Below are 20,671 nucleotides of genomic sequence, written 5' to 3' on the forward strand. Positions count from 1 at the left end.
AATAATGGGAGTGGGCGGGCTTAAAGCTTCCCATGGAACTATAACACAAGAACTATACCCCTGACCGACGACAGGTGGTGCTCAGGCCACATCTATTGACTCGATTAGGGGAAGGAAAGAACAAGGAAGTTCGGTGCGAATGTTGTTCAAATGAACATTCCCGAATGTCTATTCAGGAAAAATATGCATTGACTGTTATAAAACTGAGCTTCCTCATCTAAGCCTAAATAACTTCGTGGAGCTAACCTAGGGAGAAGTTTACCTGGGTTCTCCAGCAGTTCAAAGGCTACACATCTAGTGACGGCGAGGTTGGCCAAGTACAGTTGCTGTTGTTTTGCAGGAAATAACCGAAAATAGCATATTGCATATTGTTGTAACGTTATACCGTATATTATCACCTTCTGAACATCTAACAATTTAAATTAATTGTTTTAGGGTTATAGATTGGCTGGTGGAGGTCTACACCGAAATGTTTGCTACTTTCTCTGATATTATAAACTAAGCACCTGGATTGATGCTGGTTGTTGACGACGCTCGATGGCCATGTATCCGATAGACCTCTTGCCATCTGTGGATTATGATGATTTACTATCGGCCTCCGAAGACTACTTGTCTTCACTTGATTCAAGCAGCAATGAAAACCATGAAGGGTTCGAAACAATTCATCACACAAAGGTGCAGCGCAGCCCAGATTGGTCAAGCTTACTTTCGTTGTTCAAAATATTGTCTATAACGTTAGTCGTGAATGCCTAATATTGCGGCATGTTATATAGTAGAAATTGCTGTCATTGCTGAAAACAGTTGTTTTTTGTCTTCACACACGTAACATTCTAGTTCACTCATAAACTCAAGTAGTTGTTCTGTCCAGGTGGCTATAAAGGAAAGCAATTTGAGCAGATTACACATGTTTCCTGACGACCCATCTGACTGCACTGTGTTGGCACTTCACCCACCTGATGATCCAGACGATGGTTGTATGCACAATATAATAGCATGCAAACGTTGTAACTCACTCATACAGATGCAGGAATTTGTTTCATACATACACAGGGTGTGAAACATATGTGTATGTACTAACTATTATTTTCTGGATTAGTATTGGCTCTCTACCTGCATGGAAAATGGTGTTCAGTTGAAGATGCGACGAAGACCACCAGCAAATCCAGGGCTGGACTTGTGATGGTGTGTGTGTGTGTGTGTGTGTGTGTGTGTGTGTGTGTGTGTGTGTGTGTGTGTGTGTGTGTGTGTGTGTGTGTGTGTGTGTGTATGTGCTACATCCATATGTGTGCAAGATGGTACATCATGTGCGAGCAAGTTTGCGTGTTTGTCTCTGATTTAATTTTGTCATTACTTTGAGTCAAAATACAAAAGCTTTCAGTGAATAAAGTGGAAGAAGTGTTTCTATGTGTGTGTGTGTGTGATAGTAAAAATAAAGCACACTTTTTTCCTGAATGTTATGTTATTACTAAGCTTCATAACGATAATACAATTGTTGTTTTGTGCTTGGTTTCATTCCCCTGATATGTTTGTTTCATTCCCAGGTGGAGTCGGCTATGGAGAGGGTCATCCTGTTCGTCCTGGCCCATGTGCTTGAGAAGCTCCCTACCATCGACCGGCTGTTTTCCCCTCACCCCCGGACTGAACATGGGAAGCTGCTGTGGACGGATGGCCAGGCGGTGGGCTTTTATACTTTCAAACAGAAAGGTGTGTCTGTGTGTGGTTTTCATCAAAGAGAAAAAATAAACATAGAGCAAAAATGGGCAGCTATGTACTTAAACAACAATGACAAAACTGTTTATTTTTTGTCCTAATGGGGATATATATATAATTTTCTGTTCATAGTTTAGTTCATTATTATTGTTCTACTATAAAGAATACATGTTGAATAACGCATTTCAGAGATCCCGTGAACCGAAAGCAAACTGATTTGTTTGGGTTGTATTAATGTGTAGTAAGGCGTCCTAGTCCAGTGAATAAACATAACTTCCACAGAAGCTTCTGTTGTTAATACTCCTTTCCACAGCAGAGTCTGTGATTAATGTTAACTTCCACTTAAGAGTCTAGTTAGTCCTTACTTCTACAGAGGAGTCTGTTGGTAATCCTAACTTACAGAACAGAAGAGTCTGTTTATAACCTGCGAGACTGCGGTTTTTCACAGGCAGCCTGTGTGGCAGCTGGACCGCTCAGAGCTACCTGCTTCCAGTGTTGGACACAACCCTGGTTCGCCGTGGTTGGAGGGGTCGTGGCTTCGGACTCCAGATGCTATCAGAATTCTTTTCTCTGTTCCCAAGGGAGGAGGTGGTTGGGATAAGCTCTCCATTATCACCCAGTATGGTGGCAGGTCAGTCCAGAGTGCTAGTGGAACTAAATTGTTTCTTTATCGTTGAGATGGCAGTTAAAAAACCTAAAATATTCTTAATCTTTTGAACGAAATATTCTCATTCATTTTCTTTCCTCACTCCTACACATGTGTGGTCTCAGTGTGTAAGAAATTCCTGCAGCAACATGAGGAACAGAGGGAGCGCTTGTATGAGGTGATGGAGGCTCCGGGCGGGTGGGAACAGCGACGCAACATCTGGATGAACATCCAACTGGGACGCTACTCCCACTGTATGGACAATGTGAAAAGTTTATAAGAAATGTCGTCAGGGAAATAAGAAGAAGGTAATGCATGCCAGAACTAGCAGCAACTGACTATATTACTTGGGGTCAAGAAGTTAATGTTATCCGTTGGGTCGGTTAGAATTTGAATAAATCCTTATAGGCAAGGCAATAAGTGTGGGTTTTTTTCTACACAAAATTAACAATGAAATGGAACTTGCAATGTAACAATAAGAGAGATTGTTCAATATTGTCACTAGTCCTTGAAGCCCTCTCCAGAGGCTAGAATAAATTGAGGCCAACACGGAGGCTTGACAAGATCTGGATCCATTCCTATACTGGATCAGTTGTCCACCATATTAACCCGGGTGTCCCAAGCCCATGGCAGCTTTTCAAAGACAAAACAGACACAGGATGTTGCTCCACAACCCACACTGACTCCCCGAACACAGGGAAGCACTCCTACTACGACCATGAGATGCAAGCCGACCATTAACAAGTTGGAGCAGAACTAATGTAGTCGAGCAGAGGAAGTACAAACTGTCTCAGAAGACCCTTGCACAAACATCAAAGTTCACAGGCAAGGGAAGCACTGGAAGATGAGTACTTATTGTCACAATAACCCCTTTATGCATTTAAGGAAGAAAATATCCCTTATTTATTTTCTGAATATTTCTTTTATTTTTGAATCAAAGCACATATAGGCCTACACATAATTATTTCTGAGGCTCTTAAGATCTCACATGTTCAAAATCAGGTGGCAGTCTGTCTGACTATATGTAGTTATGAGGTTGTTAATTGTAACTATCCATAAATGTTCAATCATTCATCATATGCATGCATAGGCCTTCTACAGAGGCAATGTGTGCTAAAGGGATAACTAATGTGATCTACAAGTCCAAGAAGAATTGTTCACCAACACAATAATTTGTTTACAGGCCAACCGCGTTTGACAAAACGAGCGCACTTAAAGTTGTAAAACTAGGAAGTTGGACGATAATTCCAGAAGCATTTGAAGAACTCCAGTTAATCTCAAAATGAGCAGAATTTATCATAACACGTCCTTGCAAAATAAACCTGTCCATAATGATAAAATAGACAGCATTTGGCCCCCTGCATCTGACAGGTAAGGAATCGGACGAACATAGTTTGTTTTCGTAAACCGTCCAGTCTCTGAAATTACTTATTTATGAAAACGACGTGTGCCTTTGTCGCCAGCGGGCCGGGGGTCCTTCTCGAAGGAATGCTTCTGGATGTCTCCCGACATGTTATTACCGACGTCAATAATCAGAAGGTACGGACTGATAGATAGGCTGTCTTGAGTGTCAGAATAAATAGGGTATGGCAATGGTAGAGTGCTGTATTCCACCTTCATCATTAAAGCAAAACATAAACAAATGTCCTAAAATTGCAAGATTATAACCAATCAGCGAACTTACTCCTCATTGGCAACAACAAAAGGTACTTTATTTTAAACCTGCACTATATAACTTTTCTTCTGCACCCATCCGTTTGTCAATCTATCCAGGGAATTTATTAACTTGTCGTCTGATTGACTAGAACGACAACTCAAGGAACTAAAGGTATCTAATAGGAAAACCTATACATCGCAGGGGTGATAAGTAAGTGCCTATATAGTGTAGAAGGCTTTCTGTAGGAAAAAACATTGAAATCCCCTACTGAAGGCTTTACAGATGGGCAAATTAGTACTTTTGGGTACAATATCTCAGCAAGAAACAGGAAAAAAGGCGTAACTCCGCCCCATGTATTTTTTAGTTTCCGGCCAAGGCTCTGAACCGTCTGCCCCCAGAAGTTCTGCTTTGATATAGCAGGACTGCTGGACCCAAATCGACTCTTTGGCCCACACATAAAGCCCTGAGCATTTAATGTTTTAACTGTCCCTTACTGTTTTATTATTGGCAGGTGCGTTTCTATGCATTGTACATCAAACCAACCCGTATCCATCAGCGAAGGTTTGACCCCAGTGGAAAGGAAATCGAGCCGAATTTCAGTGATACCAGGAAGGTCAACACTGGTTACCTAATGTCCTCCTTCAGTAAGTTATTATTGATTATTAAGTACTGATCAGGAAAGTTGTTCAGCCAACCAACAATTAAAAATTAAAAGATAATTAGGCCTACAGGAAGTTGGAAGGATATGCAAACCCTGAGCCCTCAAAATAAGAAGCAGACAGATGATTGGTTTGAAACACAGTCTTTATGGTGCTACACGCCAGTAAATATATTCTTTAATGATGCAGGGAAAGGGACTGAAGAAAAACTAACTGAAAGAATTCCCGCGTGGGATCCTCTGCACAAAGCAAGGACAGGGTTTGTGAGTAGGGGCTAGGTAAAGGCGGAACCGCCTCTTGCTTTGCCAATATCCGTTGTCCAACTATTTAATCATTTTAAGTCTGTCCAGGGGGACGTTTTCACAATACTCTTTGTCTACAAAAACAGTCCAAAGTTCACGCACCAGTTAAGGACCCCTTTTCCATGACAAGCTCAAAAAGGGCCCTGGTGTTCAGTGTCGCAATGCGTTCCCCATATGGGATCATCGTCTCAGCTCATCCCAATCATATATCCCAACATGTTTTCACGCCACAACTCATGGATTTGTCTTGTGCCTATTTAACTATTCTCCATCTTAAACTTCTTAATAATACTTGAAATATCCTTTAAGAGCTCTGGGGAAATGCCACACGATATCAATCTTTCCTTATTTGTTCATTGATCATTTAAATATTTTTTAATTAAAGGAAGAAACAGAATTACTAGACAGAGGAAAGTGAGTCATGCTGCTCTTGCTTCCCTGGCAAGACGTCGAAAATGTTTAAGTTAAAGATGATGCTAGGCTTTTCCCTTTTGTATTTAAAAAAGGTACATGGATCCATTATTTCTGATCTTGTCTGTGTTTGGTGACCGTCGGTTGTACACTACTTTTCACGATGCATTGTGGGAAACGATCGTTCCACTAAATAGTGTATTATGATTCAAACTATATATTTGGACAGCACTACAAAACGGCGGCCTCTTTATAGCGAGTAGTGAGCGATTTCGGACACAGCCCATGACCAAGCTTCTCCTCTGGGCTGCCAAACTTCCCTATCCCTAAACCTGCTAGGCTCCCAAAAAAATAAAATACGTGGGAACGATAGCTAGTAGTGGCTAGGGTGTTTACTCCCAACGTCCACAACCTACCTCGGTATTCTAGAGCAAGATGCTTAACCCTTCATTGCTCCTTAATGACATGCATCTGAATTCACTCGTCAGTGGCTTCTGGATAAAAGCATCCGACTGCATACCGAAATGTAACGGTATGTGTCCCTTTGTGCAGAGACGGAGGCCAAAGGGGAGTCGGACCGTCTGACGGAGCAACAGCTGGCGGCCATGGTGAACCAGGCAGAGCTGGTGGAGATAACCAGCAGGCACACACCCAGCGGCGGCGCCGTGGCCTTCTGGTACCCTGAGGCCCAGATGGAGAACACAGAGCTGGAGGTGGGCCAGGAGGTACGCCTCAAGACCAGAGGAAACAGCCCTTTCATCTGTAAGGTTAAAGGTCTTCCTTGGTTTTCCACGTGTCTTACTGTTACTGTTCTGTGCTTTTTTTTTTTCGTTTGTTAACAAACACAAAAAAACATCCCAACCTATCGACCTGACCATTTTATGAAGTCCTACTGACAGATTTGAACTCCTTTGAGTTTTCCCTTAGCATAGGTTCACCTAACTTATCTGAGCCGTAATTAACACTGAACAGCCTCAAATTTAAATGTTAGATTAAAGCCAGACAAAGCAATTCTGTAAAACAGTGGTTTCAAACCTTTTTATTAGATCTTGCTTTCACTATTCTGCAATCGCAATCCTACCCCGGGGAAGGCATAAAGTTTGATCTTAGACTGAAAACCTGTTTTAAATTGAATGGTGGAATTGACCCCCGGTTGGGAAACCATTGCGATGGTCACAATCGAATGCAATTGTAATCTGTTACGTAACTGACCGCTGTTTTCAATCTGTGCTTCCAGTCTCGTTAGCCCAGGTGGACGCCGGTAATGTAACAAAGTGCAATTTTGCTGGAGATGAAAATGCCGGCGCATCATGGACGGACAAAATCATGGCCAACAAAGCAGCTGGTGTTCAGAGCAACAGCGGAGAGGGACAGGGGGCCGAGGAGGACGAATGGGTAAACACAACCTTATGACTTCAATCTGACCCCTTCACAGTGGTGATCGAAGGACAGACCATGTGATGCTCATAACAATGATTATGAGTCTGATACTTTATACACCAGTTCACAGGTGGTAGACCACTACGCTGGTGTGGTCAACATGTCCAGGGACACTTTTCCCAGAGCGATCATAGCGAGGTTAACACAGGTGTTTACAGGGGTACCCTACATTAACCTTGGGTAGGTAGGCAGGTGTTTCCTCAATGTGCATCAAAACTCCGATTGTGTGTTTTTCCGATTGTGTGTTATCTTAACTAGTTTCGTCTACTACCTATGCCCTGGTACATTATACGGAGCAAACCCATAATAAGCGTTATGTGAGACACATGTTTGTCCTACAATGACACTCCTATGAAAAGGGTCTATTTCCCATGTTTTATTTTTTAAAGCAACACACTAGTGTATATTTAACATATGGACATCATTGAATATTCCCTCAGTATTTAACAGTTTGAGTGTGTAGCTGTATGATATACAGCTGCAAATATGTGGGGAAAGCTGATGGGACTGTGAAATGGTTTTCTGCACGTTATGCCCCTGAGTCCACAACATGACCTTTCTTTGTGCTTTGTGTTTCCCAGGATGAATGAAGCAGAAATACAAGCATGAGCCTTTCCCTGTTGTTCTAGTTCCTCGTGGAGCGCTGGCTGACACTCCTCTGTATCTTTCGACAAGTATTTGGATCTTTCACTGATTCACTCCCTCCAGCCAAATCAACTGTCTTTTTAAACAAAGACTTTGTTTGATTAGGCTTCAGCATGATAAGAGGTTGGGTTCATGGTTGTCAGCTCCACTGTCTCCTCCCCCGAGTTATTTTTCAGGTTGTATTGTGGGTTGTACCCGGTGCAATAATGATGGGACCCATTCAATTACATTTTTCGGCATTCCATAAAGAGAAACACAGATAACATTGACTGGAAGCCCAGACAGCAAAGCCATGAAAGGGAGAACATTTATGAAACTGTTGTGGAATTGTTAACGTTTTTATATGCATCGTAGAAATCATATTCATTGTAATATATAAATTAAGTTAAAAAATACTAATAAATCTGTAATAAAACATAAAACATTGAAACATACTCATCTATGCAACACCATCACTGAGAACTACCAAGTTTCTTAATAATAATACAATTTCCGGAAGAAGCTATAAATAGAAGCTTTATAAGGCACTAAACATTGTAACGGGCTATAAGCCAATCTTTAAATAGAAACACAGGGAAAGATTAGTGGAGAATCAACAGCAACGGGTGCTTTTAATTCCACATGTGAAAAGATGTTACGCGGTTTATAATTGCTGTTTTGAAACAATCCTACATAGACTAATTGAACATTGAAATATATACATCATAGATATACATTTGTATTGACTTCATTATGAACAACATTTCTAGATTCTTGCATATCATTTTCTTTTATAAAAAAAAATTTATACCCAATTCTTCCATTTAGTTCATCATTCTAACACATTGTTTTCATTGCTACTAAACATTTTTTATTGCAATAAAAAAGTACCGTTATGTCTTGATTTCTGCTTGATTTAAGAGAAATTACTTAGAAAATGTAGCTAGCTAGATATCTTTCAAAAGTACAAAAATAGGCAGTGATAACCGCACTAGGCGTGTATTTAATGACAGTGATAAGTGCAGGTTTATTATTAACCTCAGTATGTGCAGACACAAAAACAAATATTTCAGCATTGCTACATGTTATACTAATTTCTTCAACAAACAAAATCTTACTTTGTGCCACTTTAAATGTATAATTTTCTCAATGAATTCTGACAAATTATGACTCTTTATAGATAAAGCTGGACTTCCACCTGTGGTCCAAATATAGAATATAGATAAATAATTGATCCCTCAGCGTAGGTTCATCCTCTCAATTTAAGCATCCTGGAATCATTGATGACAGCATGAAATTGCATTCATGTATTGCCAAGTAAAACAGTGTATTGGCGTCTGACAAAAATATAGCAACAATTATGATTTGATCACTCAGGATTTTAATGGTTTGCTCAAAGTCTGCAGGTAAACTTAAGAGTGTCAACTTCCATTTTTTTATCTTCCTTTTTTGAAAGTGCAAAGTTCAGTTCTATACAAGGCTTGCTAAAAAGATTCTGTGCTGTACCACTCCTCGGAGGCTGTTTCTGCCAGGAACCATTCCAGTACCGTTTGCTTGTTCTCCTTGACCCACTGGATGTTTGCTTGGGTCTGCTCTATTGCCTGGTTCATAAGCATGTTACTTGTTGCATTCTGCAGCATCTGGAACTGCCTCAACTATAAGCATTGAAAACACAAACATACACGTGCACACACACACACACACACACACATACACACCAGACATACACACCAGACGCACACACACACACACACACACACACACATACATTTTAAACAAACATTAGATAGTCCATAAGTTGTAGCCCTTATAAAAAAAGTATGATTTCATGTACATTCCATTCAAGTACTCATACAATGTGTCAACAGATTGTCTCTGAAATGTGAATGAGTCATGAGCTCATAATATCATACATTAAGATATAATGTCAAATTATAAAACGTCCTCACCTCCTGCAGTTCAAAGTCTGTGGAGAACCTCTGGGTCACCTCCCGAAGCGCATAACTCGCACCCGATCTACGGCTGCCAGGGATGAGAGACAGGAAGTACACATGTGTTCAAAAGCATTCAAACAATAGATTAACGTCCTGGTAACAAAATAAACAGTTGGAAAATATAACAGGATTAGATAATAATCGGTGCAGATTTTAAGACCTTTGCACCTGACGAGTTATCATAGCTCATTATCAGCTATGGCCAAGGCATAATACAATTTTTATGGCGTCTTATGCCTTGCTCAAAATCATAGCTGGACGTGCATCTGGCCTTATTGCTTTGTGTGAAATAAAATATATAAATTATCCACAGTTAGGGGGAGGGTGGAAACTAGCATTCCCAAATAAATAATTTGCTGTGACAGCAGTTACAATTAGGTCAGTTTTGTGTGACAGGTGTTTGGCACAACACCTTTTGGGCATTTTTGTCGTGGAATACTTCCCATGTAATATTATAACGATGTTGATATCAAGGCTGAATCAGCAAGAAGCTGGACCAGGATTATACAAATAATAATAAAAAAAAGTAAAAAGTAAAAGTAAAAAACTTACTCCTCATAAAAGGTTTCCCAGTGTGCACGGATAAAGTTCCACGCCAAGCCCTGCCCCACTGCATTTCTGCCAACACTCATAATGGTCTGGAAAACATCAGCCTTACGTATCTTCTCAGGGTCAAGTGTGTATTCCAGTAATCTGAAGGAAACAACAGTAAGGAAGTGAGTCGCATAGTAATAAAACTAATCAGCAGCCTTGCCACAGCTTTTTAAGTAGTTGACCGGACATGCTGGGAAATAGACGTCTAGAAATGTTGAATGATTGAAAGGGGGTTAAGGATTTCTATTCCTGACATTTTTATCGTAGGTGTTTCTGAACATAGACCAGGTTATAAATTCCACCTGTTAAGCAGCCATATCTTTTTGGTGCAGGAGAGTGCATGAGCAAGGAGGTGTTTGTCTGGGGATATGGTGTATTCCTGGTACTTCCTCCACGCAAAGTCCCACTCCATGTCCCCCCCGGCGGCCAACGCCTGGCAGTAGATGGCAGGCCGCAGGTTGGGATGGATGCTGTCAGACAAACATACACGCACACACACACACACACACACACACAGGTACAATAAGTCATACTTAAATATATAGTATTAAATGCATGCATAGATATATATCAATAAAAAATATCTATATTTTTTGTACCTGTTGTAAGTTTCATTCCTCATCCAGTTCCTAAACATCTTGACAGCCATGATCTCACACTCTCGGAGTCCGTTTGAACAGGCCAAGTTGATGGCATTCAGCTGATTTTGCCTGTAGATAATTCACATTTCAATGCAACATCTCGTATGAATCACTGGGTGGAGAGCAAATTGTCACTTGCACCAATAACAGCTGACCAGTGAGCTGGGAAACGCATGTGTGTCTATGTTTGCAAAATGTATGATATCTTCTGAATTCCCAAGGGCCTGAATCTTCAGGCAAGCTATGAGACAAATGCCCTACCATGTACAATCACACGTTTCATTGTGGCATAGGATTTAAGCCAATGCCAGTATGTGCTATGAGGCCAACTTTTTGTACGTGTTGACAAGGCTTTCAAAAACGAGAGAAGCACTATTAAACCAAAATGTGTTTCTGAGCTTAAACGTGGTATTTTATGTTAAATGATGGTGCTTGACCTCCTGACGATGATCTAAGGTCTATAAAACCATTCAAAAGGTTTGATACAGGTTTCCATCAACATTGAAAAAAAATAACATTTCTACTGCGTAAACAACTGAGAGAAGCTTACGGGACGATGCTAATTAGCATTCCCCTTGCTCTGCAAAATTAATAAAGTTAACACCACACCACAGAAGCCTGGACAAGATTTATCTTGCGTAAGCCCATCCATGGGCACACCGACAATGTAAGATAACTGCAATATGCACCTTTAGCAGGTGTGGTGTGTGGTTCTATACAACTGCTTTAAAATGTTATTTCACATATTTTAGATAGTTTTGTTGCAATGGGACAGGGTTTGTTTTCAGATTTGATTTGATATGATCGAATGTCTATTTCTGTCCCTTCACAGGACTGCAGACCTGCCCTGAGCCGGCCCGGGAGCGGGAGGTACATTTTGTGTGCATGGATCAGCTTATCTGGTTTCATCACAAGATTGTATTTAAAGACTGTATCTTACTGCTGGGAAAGTTCAACTGGAATTGTTGAGTTGTCTGTGTAGTCCTGGAAGTGCATGTACAGCGGCGTAACCAGCTTTCGCATATATGCCTGCAGAGAGAAAGACCAATTTGCATTTCGTCTGGATTGCAGTCGTAGTCGTTCTTCCCTTCGTTTGAGGAAGGAGCCGCGAGATGGGTGGTCTCGTTCCTGTCGTGCTGCCTCACTGAACACCATGATGTTTAATAGTGAGGGCTGAACAGCACAATGGGAACAAGTGTTTTGAGAGACTGTGTGTGTGTGTGTGTGTGTGTGTGTGTGTGTGTGTGTGTGTGTGTGTGTGTGTGTGTGTGTGTGTGTGTGTGTGTGTGTGCGTGTGGTTGTGTGTGTGTGTGTGTGTGTGTGTGTGTGTGTGTGTGTGTGTGTGTGTGTGTGTGTGTATTCACACAAACCTGCATGGGACCATAGACTAAGGAGCGATCAAACATCTCAACAAAGTAGTTCAGGTTCTCGATGGCGGTGGACCAGGGGAGACACGCCGTCTCATTCTGGAGGAACCGAGTGGTGTTCAGTCCAAGCATCACGTTCACCATTTTGGCCCTGAGGATCATTCAAGATGACATTTGATCCCATTTCTTGTAAACTTTTGATGCTTTTTGTTATAAAAAATAGAAGTCCTCCGTTGTTAATCAAAAACAACTCTATTTAGTTTATTTCATTTTGGAAAATATACAACATGAAAGACAATATCATAATAGTTATAGATAAGTACCCTAGAATTGATGGCCTATAAATACAACAGAAAAAATAATAGGATAAGTCTATCATTTTAAATTTGGAAAAAACCAATACCTGGTCAGGTGAAATGCATCGTCAATAAGTTGTCCTCTGTTCATGAGTGGTATAGCCTGCAAACAGAAACATTGTCATTTATAAATCAACATAAAGTTGGGTTAATCCGCTGTTCAAAAGTTGGCAAACTAACCACATGGTACCTACATTGTGGTTCCTCTCTAGCTGATCCATGAGGCGTTCCCAGTTCTCTGGGTTGTAGTTCACCCTGTAATATCCAGTAGCATTGATATTGGCCAGAATCCACTCTCCTTTCTTGGAGAGGAAATTATCCTTCTTTACTGGAAGGGAAGGCACAATATAATGTAGCTGCTGCGACGGTCAGTATGTAAGGCAGTCTTTTAAATCACTTTTGCCTGGAAGCGATGCCAAGGTGATTTGCCATATGACGTGAGGTGAAGTGATGCACAAGAATAAGCCAACGATGTGGCATGCAGGTACTCATAATACACTGGTTTAAAAGCCTCTTGGTTTAGCTGTGATCAACAATTTTAATACATTACAATCGGTGCAAATCCGAATAAATGTATTCTACCATTATGAGGTATTAACAGAGTATCTGAGGATACCTATCATTATTAGTATCATCAATATTGTCTTTTGCAATATTGCTTGGGAATATGTAAGCGTTTAATGCATTTAGAAAAAGGTGCGTGTAGGTAGCGTTACCTGGGTTACCGTTGGTCAGTAAGACAAAGGAGGGGTCTGCTGTCTTTGACATAACTCTGATTGGGATATGCCATACCCGACTAAATGAATGGAATGATAACACAAACAAATGAACAACAAGAACAACTTTTGACAAATATGTAAATGAAATGCTCAAAATAAAACAAAAAGATGATTGTGGTAAATTGTGTAACATGCATGTTCTATAGTGGTGAACAAGCAATTACAAAACATGGCGACAGTAGCAATTTAAAGTTATGTGGTTACTGATAACTTAACTTTATATCAAATTAAATGTTTTTAAGTTATCATTATCTTTCTTATCACGATTCCATCACAATAAAGGTGCAATTTGGAAGCCAATGCTAATGTATAATGAAACAAGGCATATCCTGAAAGTGGGAAATCGTCTCTGTGACATGTCTTAATCTCCAAGGTATGTGCCTTGCAAGTAAAAGCATGCATTTTGCATTTATTTATTATGAACAGTAAACCATCTTCAAGCTTTGGTTTACTGTTCTCGGTCTTGGCAGAATTACCATGGCCTGCGCCCTTAACCATCAGTTCCAGTCTCTAAGCAGACACTGTGAACATACCCTGATTCTATGGACGGGTCCTGCGTGAACTGCTTCTGGTAGACCTCTCCAATGTTGGTGTTGATGGTGATGACAGGATACCCAATCTGTTTGGTCCATGTGTTCATCACTTCAGGAATATTACCGTCGCGATTACCTTCCACGTAGGCCTGAAAAAAACCCAATATATAATATATATATATATATATATATATATATATATATATATATATATATATATATATATATATATATATATATATATATATATATGTATTTTACTTATTGTGCCCAGCTAACCATTCACATACACCTGTCTCAGGGCATTATTAGCTTATACGTTCATGTTTACAGTGTAGAAACAGGATAGCATTAAAGAAACATCAATAAATGTAGAAGTTACCTTCTGCATATATTCCCACAAATCATGTGTTTCGACGCTCTTATACTTGAATTCCTCGAGATACATCTACAGTAAATAGTGAGAGTGAGAGTGAGGGAGAGGGAAATTAATAAAGGGAATACACGATACACATAACACATCCTAAAGCATTTAAACTTCTGAACACTCTGCCTTGAAGGGACTAGCCAGGTAGCTATCCATTGTGAAGGTTCAAAAGAAGTAAAGATTGAATCAGCTTTTACACTAACTGGATTTATAAGTGCACGTCCTCAAAGGGTTGTAAGGGGTCCAAGAGTAAAACTTAAACATTGGAAGGCAATTCTGGTTTGATGCCGTTCAACAGCAAGGATCCATTCACTAGATGGTAATCTTAATATCTAATGAATGCGCTTGCTAGCCGACAGAGGTAGGAGGTTATCCCTTACTTTGATCCCGTTATGAAACAATGTCTCAGTCATCAGGTCCTCCAGCATCCTCAGCACAGCACCGCCCTGCAGAAACAAGACGGAGTGCACCTAGGTTCACCATCAGCATCGCACTACTTTCTCCCATGTCTAACACATCTCGGTCTTCTACAGTGCTGTCGATCTGTCCCTGCATGTCCATTATATGTCACGTGACCTACCTTTAAGTAGGAGATGCTGCTGAACATTTCGCTGATCTGACTAGGATCCTGGATGTGACCTGCGGGAGGGCTGAGAGGGTGAGAGGAGTTCAGAGCGTCTACTTCGAATGCATTTTGTCGCTGGCTCATTTCGTTCATTTGTTTCTGGGGAAAGACAAAACAGGAGTCAACATATACATAGATAGGCTAGAAATCTCCATCACAGGACACAAAGACTTATTCCATCTTATAAATATAAACTAAAAACAATTTTCTCATCTGCTATTTGGCAGCTGTTGTGAAACTAAAGCAGAATGTTGTCCAAAGATTTAAAGGATGTGAGAAAGAAATGTTGATTAAGGAACAGATCCATCTTTCCATACCATGTTCCAGGTAGGTTCTGCATGGGCGAGCCCCAGGTTGGACATATAGGTGGCGAAGCCCTCATTCAGCCAAATGTCATTCCACCATCTCATCGTCACAAGGTTTCCAAACCACTGTTTGTGGAGAAGAATGGATATAAATATTTCTCTATATATTATTATTACATACATATTTATATATATATATGTGTGTGTGTGTGTGTGTGTGTGTGTGTGTGTGTGTGTGTGTGTGTGTGTGTGTGTGTGTGTGTGTGTGTGTGTGTGTGTGTGTGTGTGTGTGTGTGTGTGTGATGAGTTACTCAAACTCTCTTACCTGGTGGGCCAGCTCGTGTGCAACAATCTCCACAATCCATTCTTTTTGCCTCAGACCTGAGGTTTCATTATCGAAAAGCAGTGCAGACTCATCATACATGATTAGACCCCAGTTCTCCATGGCTGCAGAGGGATGTTCCGGCACAACAAACTGATCTGTTGACAGCAGAAAGTAAATATGTTAAATATGTTAATATACTGATATATATATATATATATATATAACATCTAAATCCTATATCCCAAATCTAAATCCTAAATCCATACGACAGATAATTCTCATAAATGTGCTAATTGGATCTGACTCCTAACCTGTGATAGACCTATTTCGGTGGCGACATAACGTGCATTCGGCAGGAAATACGTGCACGGACAGAGGACCAATGCCAAAGCACTGTGAGAATATAGTTCGCCGTCTCTGTAAATCAGATCTGCAGAGCTGCTGTTACCCCATCTACAACCACACGTTGTAAGTAAATAACCAGCCAAATTACCAGAATTCGCCATTTTGCCGATGTGAGAACGTGAGTAAGATGTAAAAATAAATGCTGTCCGTGCGCGCATTTATGCGAATTAGTCCGGGGTCTGGATTTAGGATTTAGGATTTAGATTTAGATATAGGCCTAGATATAGAATATAGATTTAGATTGAGTAGGCTATCTAGTTCTAGATTTATATTTATATATAAAGATTTAGATTTATATGTACGATTCAGCTTCAGATTAGATCCAGTGATTTATATTTAGACATGAAAATTGCCTTGCATTTCGGGGGGGTGTTTATTTGCTAAATCTTGGGAAAATCTGGCAAAGTTCGAACTAAATCTAGAATCTTGAGCACTTTTTTTCGGATCAAAAACATAAACATATGGGCAGCCCAGCAGCCCATATGTTTATGGGCTTTATGGGCAGCCCATATGTTTATCAGCAGCCCATATGTTTATGGGCTGCTAGGTTTTTTGTAGAATATCAGCTATAGGATGTGATTTTATTGATAACGTTACTAAGTAGCTAAGAGCTAGTTAAAATGTTACACATTGCAACATTAGGAGTAAACCTTTATTAAAAAATGATATCGTCATCATATATCATTTATCCATTCAACCATTCAGCCATCCCATCTTCATGCATGGGCCTTACCCAACTTCTGAAGAGGGTAATCAATGCCGAATAGTGATGTGTAGTAGTCGAGAAGCTCTCCAGTGATTGTTGTTGCATACTTTGCATGTCCAGCTTCAATAGCTTCTTTCCGTGCGTACGTCTGTATGAATAAACACATATACTCACATACAGTATAGCCTATGCAGGTTTACACATTGGTTATATTGATGTCCTTATACAACATTTTAGTGATGAAAGCATGAAACCTGGATAAATTACCTTCCAGGTTTCAAGGTAAGCCATGAAACCTGGAACTTATTTTCTGGTTTCTCTTCGGTTTTCAATCAACCAATATACAGTATATACAATATACTGGTTAATAGCCTATCTAAAGTGGTCTGAACTGTATAAACGGTTACATGTTTGGATAGGACACCCGCCTTCAAGTGAGTTAATGTTTGTCAATGGAGAGAGGCCAGACTCTGTGCAAATGAAATGAAGTACGAGAGTCTGGTAGGACCAGGCTATAAGAAACAATGTGTCAGTTTCAAATAAATCAATGCCCCCCCCCCCCCATAATGACAAACAATGTCCCAATTAATAACTAAACAATGACTAAAACATCATAACAATCAAGAACGCCCCTATGCTCCTATACGTCCGAAATGGAGGCTGTCATTGCGATGTACAAGCCCTATTCGTGGCAAACCTACTTTGATAGTCGCACTTTTGGTGGCGAGCTCGGTAAAAGGAAACTCTGAGACCGAAAAGGCCAGCAGGTATGTGGACATCAGCTTTGTGGGATAGAATCTGGTGGCCGACCAGTCGTCGTCTAAAAAGCTCGAATCTACAGTGGGAAATCAGAGGGTTGGTTGGTAAACCCAGTCACCACTTAAAGAAAATGTACATTATTAGTCGTTTTACACAGTAACACGTCTTGAGAGGACGAGATACTCTCAAATATAATGTCAGCACGAGTGCATATTTATAGTAGTATTGTCATTGTCATTTATTTTTTACCGAACTTTGGCCAGTTTCCCAGTGCAGTCGTTGGTCGTCTGTGAATAATGGTGACGTTAAAAGTAGCCTTCAACGCCGGTTCATCAAAACAAGGAAAGACTTTTCTGGCGCTGGTGGGCTCCATATGGGTGCTGGCGATGAATCTGAAGACATGTCGTAGATATGTTATAGATAGGTCATATATATGCTAAATGCTTACCCACTTACCAGCACCTCTTTCAATACAAACATTAAAAACATAGTCAGACCCGCGACGGACACCACTACGTTTCTATTTGATAATTTTTTTAACTTACTTTAACAGTTTTGCTTCTATGCTACCATCACGCTGTTGTGCATTATGCCACCCATTTCACTCTGCGTTCCTTCCCAAGGTTTCTTCCTTGATTATTAGGGAGTTATTCTAATTAGCAGTAGGGAGTTATTCCTTGCTCTTTGGAGGGCTAGGGGTTAGGAGTGCCGTAAGATGCCCCCACTGAAGCCCTTAGTTACAGGCCCCAGAGACTGTAACAGTGATTAAGAACTAATATAAATATAATTGACTTGCCATGACTTTATGTCCTAGATCTGAAGATGTATACAATTAATTACCAATTGTTAAAGCTGCCGTGCCATCACATTAAACATTCATGTGTCTTTTTCACTCGACTGGATTTGATTCCAGTCACATGGGTAGGTCTACTTTGGAAGACTCTAAACAAAACAAGAAACACAGCTACAGCTAAGAAAAACTGTTTGAATAAGGAATGGGGAAACACCCTGTTCCCGTAGGGATTGGTTTCTTCCGTGTGAATGTATTCCCTCATATCTGTCACTTTATGGGCATCATTATAATTATGGTCAATCATTATCACATGAGCATTACATTGCAATGAACTTGTACGTTTCCAAATGCTATCCTCATGTTTCAAGCAAACAATTCATAGTTGTTTTATGTTCATGCTCTATAAACCTTCTTGTCTGAAAATTATTAGATTGCGAATGTTAATAACAATCCAACCAATAATGATACAATGTAATTCATATATACAAATTATATTGTATAAATTATATTGTGTAAACAACGATATAATTATATCACTGTTTTTTTTATAGACAATATGATAAAGATGATGAGACTATTGAATTTTGGAGATCAAAAAAGCACAGGAACAATATAAGTGTAACAAACCTTGAAATGTCCTTAAACATTGATAATACTGAATACAATAATTTTAGTTTGACGAGGTATGGAATACCTTGATTATCTTTCTTTTTTTTTACATGTTTAAGATCCAATCTAATTTAGATTAGTTTTGTATGTATTTTTTATATCCTTTATTTTCTGCTGTATGTGTTCTACTTATAATAACATTGGACACAACTCCTTTTCATGGTAAGCGAGTTTCAAAATTCCCAGAAATCGTCCCATTGTTCATTTGACTGATGAAAAGGAAACAGAGCTTTAAAAATACTAAAATACAGAGCGAAGAGAAGGTATCTGCTGGTGAATGCCCAGGTGGAAATACGGGAGGAATCGAAACCAGCATCCAGGCGGTTGGTACCTTAGGGCTTTACTGTCGAATTCCGTGTCTGGAATCAATTATACTTAAACCCTTGTGAGGTAACCAGAGCCCAGAGTACCAGTGGCATATGTTTTATCCTGGTTTACCACCAATTACCTTCGTTGTTATTTACATAGCTCCCTATTTCTATCTATAATGGACATTCACAAAGGCATGTGCATACACATACTTACACACAGGTGTAAATTGCTTTCTGATTTAATACCTACAAATATAAATGGCAATTGCCATTGCCACTATATGAACCAATCGAAACATTTGTCACTCTGAAGCGCCCCTGTATATGAAATGTGTTTTTCTCACTTACTTCTTTAGGCCGTCTTCGTTGTAGGTGCTTACGTACAAACCTTCCAAGTCATCTAATATCTCACCCTGGAAATCCACAAACAAACTATAATTTCCGCCTTCTGCAAGTGCGTCAGACATCTGAATCTCGAGGAAATCGGTCCAGTCGTCGTATTGCAAGTACTTGACAAAGGGGAGCAGCTTGCCGGAGTCGAGGTCGGTCACATTCAGCCCGAGAAGTGTCAAGTTTTTGTTGTGAAGGATTATGGTCTTGGTTTTCTCTACACATTGGAAGACCACAGTGGAGTTCCCGGTGAAGACATTGACCTGGTCCGTTTCGTTGACGTCGCTCATGTTAAGGCTGGGGTACAGATGAGGCTGGATGAAGAGCTTGTAGCTTTTGGGCACCAGGTTCCCAGGAAGCCGCATGTCTGGTGGAGGGCCTGTGGGGAGCGTAGTTGGGGGCAGGGTGGTTGGCCGGGGTGTTGGATCCATCCCGGCGATCTGAGCCTCGTAAACAATCATCATGGTGACGATTCCCGCGATGGCTGAGACGGTCAGGGTGACCGTAATGATGGCGAAGACCTTGGACACATATATCTGTTTCGCCATGTTGGTTTCGTCCTCTTCCTCTGTTGCTTTGGTGTGTCCCAGAAGCTCCTGCTTTCTGAATGGAAGATATGCAAAGCTTGTCTACTAAAATGACCTGTACACCTTCCCCCTCCGTACTGCAATATGCTCAAAGCATATCTGCTTCCAAAGGCCCTCCCAACCATAAATGGGGCAGGCTTTGCAATTAAGTGGTCATACACAGATTAAGCATTAACCTGAGGATTGGTGAAGGAGCAAAGAGTAAGATGTATATTGTAGGAAGGCGATGATCATTGGACTTGTTAATAATGCGTCACATCCCACATCTGGTGGTGGTTAGTGTAGTCCGGCCACTAATCCAGCGGTTGGATCAATCTTGAGCAACAATCTTCACACCACCCCTCCCTAAGCATTACCAACCACCATCTGCACTTGTTCATTGGAGTCCACAGTTGTGCACAAACTACACACTCTTGTATTTTAAAACATTAACATAAAATGTTTCTATAAAGATATGGTATGAGAGGGTGTGGGGAAGATTCTACATGAGTCTTAGGACATGCGACAGCAGCCAGCAGTCTAGTTTCGTGATAACAGTTTGGAATTGAGATTCTGGTTCCAGGTCCTGAGTACTTGTGGTTTCCCCCACCTTCCACCAGTAAGACAGACCCTTAGAACAGGTACCTATAGTTCGGAGTGCTCACAGCCTCGATCGC

The 20,671-nt window shown here is 40.5% G+C and overlaps 3 protein-coding genes across 6 annotated transcripts; 2 read left to right on the forward strand and 1 right to left on the reverse strand.

Moving 5' to 3' along the window:
* The first annotated feature begins 120 nt into the window (after positions 1 to 120).
* On the forward strand, positions 121 to 2,735 carry fam169b (family with sequence similarity 169 member B). Of its 4 annotated transcripts, none has more exons than XM_079743513.1 (7): positions 121 to 317; positions 436 to 675; positions 869 to 974; positions 1,097 to 1,182; positions 1,542 to 1,704; positions 2,159 to 2,341; positions 2,482 to 2,735. In XM_079743513.1, exons 2-7 carry the CDS (start codon positions 538 to 540, stop codon positions 2,634 to 2,636), a joined length of 831 nt encoding a protein of 276 aa, XP_079599639.1. In that variant the 5' UTR covers positions 121 to 317; positions 436 to 537; the 3' UTR covers positions 2,637 to 2,735. The 4 variants fall into 4 exon arrangements, with proteins under 4 accessions (XP_079599639.1, XP_079599638.1, XP_079599637.1 ...); XM_079743512.1 differs by having other exon boundaries at positions 121 to 308; XM_079743511.1 differs by having other exon boundaries at positions 121 to 675.
* An 849-nt stretch (positions 2,736 to 3,584) lies between these two features.
* On the forward strand, positions 3,585 to 7,904 carry arpin (actin related protein 2/3 complex inhibitor). The gene is made up of 6 exons (XM_079743516.1): positions 3,585 to 3,727; positions 3,820 to 3,895; positions 4,525 to 4,657; positions 5,938 to 6,147; positions 6,623 to 6,780; positions 7,407 to 7,904. Exons 1-6 carry the CDS (start codon positions 3,639 to 3,641, stop codon positions 7,413 to 7,415), a joined length of 675 nt encoding a protein of 224 aa, XP_079599642.1. The 5' UTR covers positions 3,585 to 3,638; the 3' UTR covers positions 7,416 to 7,904.
* A 1,029-nt stretch (positions 7,905 to 8,933) lies between these two features.
* anpeplb (alanyl (membrane) aminopeptidase-like b) lies at positions 8,934 to 19,976 on the reverse strand (the record flags this gene model as incomplete). Its single annotated transcript, XM_079742838.1, has 20 exons — positions 8,934 to 9,104; positions 9,399 to 9,471; positions 9,996 to 10,136; positions 10,340 to 10,507; positions 10,637 to 10,747; positions 11,619 to 11,707; positions 12,049 to 12,196; positions 12,449 to 12,504; positions 12,596 to 12,729; positions 13,118 to 13,197; positions 13,714 to 13,862; positions 14,096 to 14,161; positions 14,521 to 14,586; positions 14,721 to 14,864; positions 15,083 to 15,196; positions 15,396 to 15,550; positions 16,534 to 16,654; positions 17,208 to 17,341; positions 17,515 to 17,657; positions 19,387 to 19,976. The coding sequence occupies 20 exons, from the start codon at positions 19,974 to 19,976 to the stop codon at positions 8,934 to 8,936; spliced, it is 2,853 nt and encodes a 950-aa protein (XP_079598964.1).
* Between the last annotated feature and the right edge of the window lie 695 nt (positions 19,977 to 20,671).

Source organism: Pollachius pollachius (assembly GCF_949987615.1).
Source record: "Pollachius pollachius genome assembly, chromosome: 9".
In the NCBI taxonomy this organism is placed as follows: domain Eukaryota; kingdom Metazoa; phylum Chordata; class Actinopteri; order Gadiformes; family Gadidae; genus Pollachius; species Pollachius pollachius.

Bases quoted from the DNA above. Each gene is read 5' to 3' on its own strand.
- arpin (XM_079743516.1), top strand. From the start codon at position 3,639: ATGAGCAGAATTTATCATAACACGTCCTTGCAAAATAAACCTGTCCAT. The intron at 4,658-5,937 runs GTAAGTTATTAT...CCCTTTGTGCAG, and splicing joins TTACCTAATGTCCTCCTTCA to AGACGGAGGCCAAAGGGGAG. The intron at 6,148-6,622 runs GTAAGGTTAAAG...CTGTGCTTCCAG, and splicing joins AGGAAACAGCCCTTTCATCT to TCTCGTTAGCCCAGGTGGAC.
- fam169b (XM_079743511.1), top strand. From the start codon at position 538: ATGGCCATGTATCCGATAGACCTCTTGCCATCTGTGGATTATGATGAT. The intron at 975-1,096 runs GTATGCACAATA...TTTCTGGATTAG, and splicing joins TGATGATCCAGACGATGGTT to TATTGGCTCTCTACCTGCAT. The intron at 1,183-1,541 runs GTGTGTGTGTGT...TTTCATTCCCAG, and splicing joins CCAGGGCTGGACTTGTGATG to GTGGAGTCGGCTATGGAGAG.